At 33.4% G+C, this 8,274-nt stretch overlaps 1 protein-coding gene across 1 annotated transcript in view; it reads right to left on the bottom strand.

Moving 5' to 3' along the window:
* The window catches only part of HELRODRAFT_119046 (hypothetical protein), a gene marked incomplete at both ends in the record, with an annotated part of 38,253 nt that overhangs the window by 20,098 nt on the left and 9,881 nt on the right, over positions 1–8,274 (bottom strand). The window contains 2 exons of the mRNA XM_009017985.1: positions 4,564–4,655; positions 7,566–7,736. Of these exons, the coding sequence (XP_009016233.1) occupies positions 4,564–4,655; positions 7,566–7,736 (263 nt within the window). The remainder of the gene's footprint in view (positions 1–4,563; positions 4,656–7,565; positions 7,737–8,274) is intronic.

The following is an 8,274-nucleotide window of genomic DNA, read 5'->3' as shown; positions in this document are numbered from 1 at the left end:
CTACTACTACTACTACTACTACTACTACTACTACTACTACTACTACTACTTCTACTACTACTACTGCTGCTACTACAATTATAATTACCGAAGAATAAATAAATTGATAATATCAACAAACGAATGAACTCCATGCACCCGTGTCGAAGAAATGCATTGTATGGTAATAAATTTCTCCCCTAACAAAAACCTGCAACTGAAAATTAATTCCAGACACATTCATTCCCGCTCCAACAGGCTTCCAATGAAATTTCTAATTTCCAGAGCATCAACACTTCGAGAAGAAATATGATGGGGACTTTGGAGCGATGTGCGCGTGTGCGTATTCAATCTGATCATCATCATCGTCATCATCGTCATCGTCATCATCATCACCATCATTATCATCAGCATCACATGTCGATTGCTAACAACAGTGCGGTATTTCACTTCGTATTCATAATGCGTTTAACGAAGGAATTTAAATTGTTTCACTTGAAAGAAGGAGGAAAGCAGATGTTGAAAGAATATTCTTTCATCATCTTCAGATCAATTGTAAAAATTATTATTCATCTTTTCAACTACAGAAATAAAGCTAGTTATAGAAATGGAGTTCAAACAATCGAAGTAAAACCAACATGTTGAAACATCTTTTATTTGGAGTGTCAGCTATCATCAAGACATTGATTCCATGCTGCAGTACATTCATCTACAAACTTTCAACTCATCAACTCTTTTTGATTAATCAACCTTGAAGCCAGCGCACAAGTTTGAAATTATTCTTATTTGAGTTTTACATTAGATCTATAAATTAAACCATAATAAAAATACAGGACATGATATGATCTTGTTTCAAACTACAGGCGAGGCATTTGTCGGATGATTGTTTGTGAACTTGGTCGATGAAAAATTACTTAAATGTCTTATCAGCATTAACTTGATACGCACCTTTCTTGACATTCTGCTATTATGTGTAATAACTCAATTTTTCATACTTGAAAAGTTGTCCAATAGCACGATAGATGGTCACCTCACAAAATTAAAACTTCCTCAGATGATTTCATCTAATTACACGAATTTATAAGATTAAACTTAAAATAGCAGCCAGCCATCCAGGGAAGAAGAATTGGAAGACTACTAAACACACGCAGAAGTGACTGGTTAGATGCAACAAACTGGCAAAAAAAGTTGAGATCATAAATGTGGAGTTCTTTGGTCTTCAAACAAACAGACGACATGTGGCGAGCAGAAAAGGAAACAAAAAAAACATTTTAATAGTTAGTCGTCAGCGAGGCAATCAACGAACAAACAAACAAGCAAGCCAACAAACAAGCCAACAAACATGCTAACAGACAAACCAACAAACAAAGAAACAAACAGACAGACAAACAAACAAATTGCATACGAACTCATTTTAAAATGTTCTGCATTGTCTCCTAATTGCTGTTTGTTTAACAATTGTTGTTTCTTTATTTTTAGCCCCGTTCGTTTACCTGCGCATTACATCAATGCAGAACGAAGATGGCATATTTCATAATAGAAAACGCTTATTTGAAACTCTATTTTTTTATAAAACATGACTTCACATACACAAAATGTAATAATTCTGGGTTAGAACAGTTAAAACGAAATTTAGACGAAAGATTTAAAACGCTAAAATACGTGAATTAAAGAATAATATGTTTAAAAAGGATCTTATTCAGTTCATCTTAAGAATAAAGGTGAAATATTTGACAGCAAAATGGAATGATAAGTCAATTCCTTCAGGCAGGCATGCAAAAATGAAATGCTAGAAAATTTATAGTATCAAACACTTGTTCAATGTCCACGAGTAGTATGACGGGAGCGGAGATGTATTGAGCGGTGTCCTGAGAAACATGGCACTAACTTCTGCAGTTGTGATCAATATTTTAAAGACCTTTGCAAGCGCTGCAATCGATCCAACAGGTTAATATTTTTTAACGGAAAAGTATAAAATGGGCACAAAAATAGAGTGGTAGAAAAAAAAGTGTCGAAGCTTGCAGTGTCATAAACATGGTAAGCATCAACATGATGTTATTAATAGCAGCCATCCGTAGCAATCAATCATCATTCTGAACGAACCAAACGCATAAAATCAATACAAAGTATTTTACACAGTTGGTTGGTTGGTTGGTAGATTGGTTGGTCGGTTGGTTGGTTGGTTGGTTGGTCGGTTGCTTGGTTTGTTGATTGGTTGGTTGGTTGGTTGGTCGGTCGGTCGGTCGGTCGGTCGGTTGGTTGGTCGGTTGGTTGGTTTAAGATCAAATAAAAATTAACAAAGAAATTAAATCAATCTTTGACAATATTTTTAACACCGGCCATTCGTCAACATAACCAATTAACTCTCAGGGTAGTGAACCGTGTATGAAAATTGATTGATTTTTTTAATCTGATGAATTAAAGAAAATAAATAAATAAAATAAAATTAATAATGAGATTTCAGTTATTCTTTGGTATATAAAATCCCCGTTTATGATCATCCAATTTATCACCAGAAAATTTTCAAATGAATGATTAAATAATATTTTTGTTCGTTATAGAGCCGGGCTCACAAATGTTATATTCGTTCATTTATCAAAATTGTTAAAAATTGAACCAGAGTTTTTTGAAAAAGTTATTTGCATGTTTAATAAATCGTTAGAACATTCTATTTTATATTTTCACATGTTTGTGTGTAATGAACATAAACGTGAGCCAATACAACTAGCAAAATTTAAATTCCAATGACACGATTTTGGCATGATTCAATTTCGGTACAGAAATTTGGCGAGAGAAGTTATTTTTTGACACTGCAACGTAGATGGTGTGCAAGTCCTTACCGTGTGTGCTTCCGACTTTAAAGTCTCTAACTGCTTCTTGTCATCGTCTTAAATTCTATCTTTTTAATCAAGCTTATTTTTGATTAATAATGAATAATCTTTTGTTGTAATTATTTTTATTGATTGTTGTTATTGATTATTGTTATTTACTTTCTGAATTTTTTAAAAATCTTATTCATCCGTTTGTGACTGGATGGTTTGTTGATGGTTTATGTCTTCTGCACTGCCCTGGTTTTGCATGTGTTGGTCTGGTCAGTTGAATCATTTGCGATATTTTGGGTTAGATTTAAACAAATTTTGTGTAAATTATTCTCCGAGAAATGTTTATGAGTAAATTTGACGGCAAATTTTCAATTTTGCTGGTTTCAATCTCAGTAAAGTATGTTACGAGACAATTACCAGACAATTTTATATGGATACAAGATACCTGTTTGTTGATACATGCTTGTTTCTCCACGGTCTTACGTATACTTTGAAGAAAAATTTGTCATATAATGTATGTGTGAAAATTGTAAGTTAAGAAGAAAAAAATTAAAGTTAAATTATATAGAAGTCTGTTGGTGTGAATGTATCTACATGTAAGCGCGTTTGAAAGTTGTAGTGTTGGAGTATATGTTTAGAAATAATTATTTTACTATGTGTGTACGTTCTTATGAACTTTGCTAAGCAGGCATGTATGTTGGCGAGTTGACTTGATCGGTGAGTTAGCTCAGTTGGTAACAGTGCCATGTCTTGGGTTGTCATTACGCGATGGCCTGGTTCGAATACTGCCTCTCCGATACTTCATCTCAAGCAAAAAAAATGTTTTGGTGCGGAGAGTTTTGTGATGGTGATCAAAATGGTGATTGAACTTATGATGCCGTTTTTTATAGTCACTATGATAATAATGGTGGTGCTGACTGTGATGATCATCATCACTGTGATGGCGATTATGATGACGATGACGCTGACGATGATGATGACGATTCTTCAAACATGGATAACCTCTTCAGCCTATGCTATTCTGTAATATATCGCCACAGATAAGACATCTCATATACCAACAATCCGGAAGAATATTTACAATACTGTATAAAATATATAGTCTCTTTCTAACACACACACACACACACACGAGAACAAATTTCTCCTGCTTGTCGCAATTGGCGAACTTTGATTTAATTAACTACTACGCCATCCATCAAAAATGCAAAATAAACGAAGCGAATAATAAAAAAACGCCAGCAGTAATCAAGCGAATCGCATTTATTGGCACAAATTGTTCTCCAGGACAGAAACTGGCCATTCAAGCGTAGTCCATCCATTGTTACAAGACTTCATGTACTTGCACGTATGTGTTACTATTATCTAGTTACCTTATTGATTTTGTGGTTCTATACGTTTACTTGCATGGTTATGTATGTGCTTGTTTTGTGTTTTAATTATTTTTTTTCCAATCACATCATTCAAACTCATTCATTTCAAAATCACATTATTCAAACGTTTGTTAAAATGCCTACAAATAAACAAATGATTTTGGAACAAACTTGTTATAATTTGCTTTCGCTAATAAGTTATTTGCGGTATGTGGCAACAAACTGCATTACAACATTTGTAACCAACCACAAACAACCACCAACAACCACAAATAACGTCAAACAACCATCAACTACTACCAACAACCACCAACAACTACCAACAACGACAAACAACCAACCAACAACAACCACAAACAATCGCAAACGACCAAGAACGATGAACCAACCTTTTTCCATGTTCCTTTTTGTAGGAGCCACTGTATTTCCTTCTCGTACCGATGATGTCCATTATCTCTGGAATGAAACTTGCAAACATCGCCTGTGAAGTTGTTGTTGTTGTTTAAAGTGCAATTGTTAACACCATCTCTTCCATTTATTTGATCGCCAGAAGTTCTAAACAATGTTCGATACATTACAGGAACATCATTCGTTTGGTAATTTTTTTCCTTCAACATTTGAAAATATTTTTATTGTTTATCATACTTAAAAAAACTAAATTATCTTGAAACGAACGTTGACTACAAATTTAAAAAAAATTATTTTAAAAATTTTTTTCAAAATTAAATTTTTTAACTGTCAAAAGCTAATGATTGTATTGAAATATCATGTTGCTGAAGACAAGAGCATTTCAAATCCACACGGTATCTACGAAGCCTTGTTGTCTGATGTGGATGGATTTCAACAGCAGTAACATACATCTCTCAGGAAAGTAAATAAGCAAGATTCGTGCCGGTAATATTAACGTCATTTGAAACATTTCAAATTTCATTGAGTGGACAACATGCAATGAGCGGATGTTGGACATTACCGTTAGCCAAAAATAAATCGCTCAATCCCACAAATTTCTTCCAATGTTTTGCTTTTATGCAAACCTACAAAAAATAGAACAAAATTGAAAAATTTTCCAATTGTTTTCAATAATTTTTAGTTTGCTGAGTTTAATAATGAATGAATGAATTAATTAACTGGAGACTTAATTTCAAAAGATTGCACTGGAAGTGACTGATAAATGATGAAACAGTACTGCAAGACGTGTACGTGCATTTGTAATGAAGGAGGGATTCTTTGGTAGGACAAACAAACTGCCAATGTTAATTCCGTTAACATCTGCCTAAGTATGCTGTCAGATGGATAGGCACATGTCAAATTGTCAAACTTGTTTCTCAGCTGTTTGTTTGTTTGGCTGTTTGTTTGCTTCTTTGTTAGTTTGTTTGTCGATCTGTCTGTCTGTTTGTTTGCTTGTTTTTTAAACATACTTCTTTTCTACTATTTATTTAACCTTTCTCTGAATTAATACATTAATTATTGAACAGCAGCCAGTATTAAAAATTGTACATTCAGAAATAAGCAAGATTTTTAAGATTGCATGCGGAAGGAACCCACACAAATAAAACGTTACGTTTGTTTTTCAGCAGAACATTTGCATAATTATTCCTCAGAGACGGCACGATTCCTGGCAACAACACCCATTCTTCTGTTGCCTCTTTCTTAGCCGGATGCTTCTTTCTACACTTGATTTTGGTTTTGGGTTGAGAATTGCAGGCTTGTTTTCTAATATTATAATTAATTATAACTAATATTATTCTATTAAATATTAATATTTATAATAATATTTCTTGTATTTGTTTTTTAATTTAATTTTTTAATACGAGAGGAGCGTAGCATTAATTATTTTCGAGAATTTTTCAAATTTGAAAATCTTAGTCAAAAAACGTATCAAAATCTGACGAAAATTGTTAAATTTACAAAATTATACATTCCAAACTGATTTAGCGGAATGTTCTCAGACGTAAATCTTTCATTGGTTGCGTGCATCGTATAAAATAAAATTCATCGTTTATAAAATAAACAATATTTTTTGATACCATGTTTGTTTTTGTTTGTTTGTGTGATGTGTGTGTGTGTGTGTGAATGTATGTGTTTTTGTGAGGTTTTAAAACAACGAAAATCCAAAAATAATATTAAAAACTTGTATTTTGTTCAATATTCCGTGATTTTATAAACTTACTTAAATTTAGAAATAATTATTTTCAATTAACGCTAACAATTTTTTTCATAAAAATTCAACTTAGCAAAAGTTGTACGGAAGATTTTTCACAAAAATGAAAAAATTGAGATCGTGGTGTGGCAGGCGAACATTTGAGATGATGGTCAAAATCGTTCTTAGATACGTGTCTGTCTTGCGCTTGCTTAACTTGCTGGCATCTGGTAGGCATGTAATGAACTGTATGTAGGCTATCTACCTTCCCTAGTTTTTGTTACTATATTTTATTATAGAGGAGTCTAAGCAATGAATATGGCCTGCAGAGTAATATAAACCAGCTGTTTATCCACCAGACAGTCATAATATGTAACAACAAATTTGTAGTTTTCACGGCAAAAATATTTCATGGTCGGTCAACAGAATTTAAAGAATAAGTTTTAAAATCACCGAACGTATGGTGCATTCACTGAAGAAAACTAAACCGCAGTTGAAATTTGAACCTCTCAAAGTTCAGCAATGTAAAAATATTTTGCTTCGTTTACTAAAAGAGAACGTCACAAAAGCAATATAACGGAAATGACTGGCTGCAGTGCACATGATGGATGATGTACATCGGCGAAAGTCCTATGTTCCCTCTGAACGTGTCTATTGACGCATTCATCGTTCGAAATTGGTAAGCATGTATTGTTTAAAACACGGAAGGTACACTGTGTAGTGTATATAAGATTCGAACGTGAATGACAAATGTATTGACAAGTGTTTTTGGCAAGCTGAAAATTAATAAAAGTCAATTCCTATGTTGACAATTTTTAAGACTCAAAAACTCCAACATATATTATTATTTCTCAAGATAATTTTAAAACGATGACAGAAAAATTCTGACTTAAATGAACAAATTTAAACCATTTGTAAATGTGCTCAAATTTAAAGTCAAATCTCTAAGATAATCTCGCTTGAAACTCTTTAGTTTCATCAATGTTGTTATTAATCCGCGTTAACGAGTCCAAACGTAAATTACATTCATGTGTTCACAGCTGCAAACGTAGGAACTGATCGGGATGAAAAACGTAAAAAAATTTGTAATGGAGCCAGCTGGATGTTTCTGTAAAATTAATCAATTCAAGGAAGCACAATCATTTCTAGAAATCTTTTCTACCTTTTATAGAATCTAAATTTGGTGACAGAAAACCAGAATGATAAAAAAATGAAATGTTAGTTAGTTAAAAAAGAAAGAACTCATCTCACAAGCGCTCCTAATATGAAGAAGACCATGAATATCCTGCCGAATGGAGTGACACAGCTGATGTCTCCGTAGCCAACTGTCGACATAGTGACCAGAGTGAAGTACACGCAGTCCCAATAAGAGAGTTCCTGCCGGTTTTTGAAGTCGTTGAATGGGTCGCCTGAGTTCTCCACCTGTATTCATGTTTGTTCAGTCAATAATTTTTTATATTATACAGAAAAATTGTAAAGTTTTGTAAAAAAAACACATAATTTAGAATAAATTACAATCAATCTCTGTCATTAGTGTAGGTAGCAATATTTCCGTAGAGTTCTTAGGCGCTTTTCAGCATTACAGCTACATTTGTGCACACGTGCGAAATAAACTTCTTTCACTTCAGATTACTGTCAAACTCGATTACCGCAACGTAAGACCGGCCGTCCCACCTTTAAACCATTCTCACTTCAGTGTTAAAGTTTCTAAAGTTAACGATAGAAAAGAGAAACTTAGAAAAAAAACTTCTACGTTCAACAAAGTAGAACTAATAATAAGCAATTGGGCGACAATGGTGAAATAATATTTTCATTCCAATGATGTTTTTTAAGTCTGCTGCAACTGGCATATAAAGTTATATAAAACCAAGGATTGCGTGATTGGAGTCATCATAATCAAGAAATGCGTCATCTTGCTGACATGTGCCTCGAACGAAAACAAGCTGCAGCAACAGACAGG

Source organism: Helobdella robusta, assembly GCF_000326865.2.
Source record: "Helobdella robusta unplaced genomic scaffold HELROscaffold_20, whole genome shotgun sequence".
NCBI lineage: Eukaryota > Metazoa > Annelida > Clitellata > Rhynchobdellida > Glossiphoniidae > Helobdella > Helobdella robusta.
The sequence above is the reverse complement of the archived record's forward strand: the minus strand, read 5'-3'. Positions and strand labels throughout refer to the sequence as shown.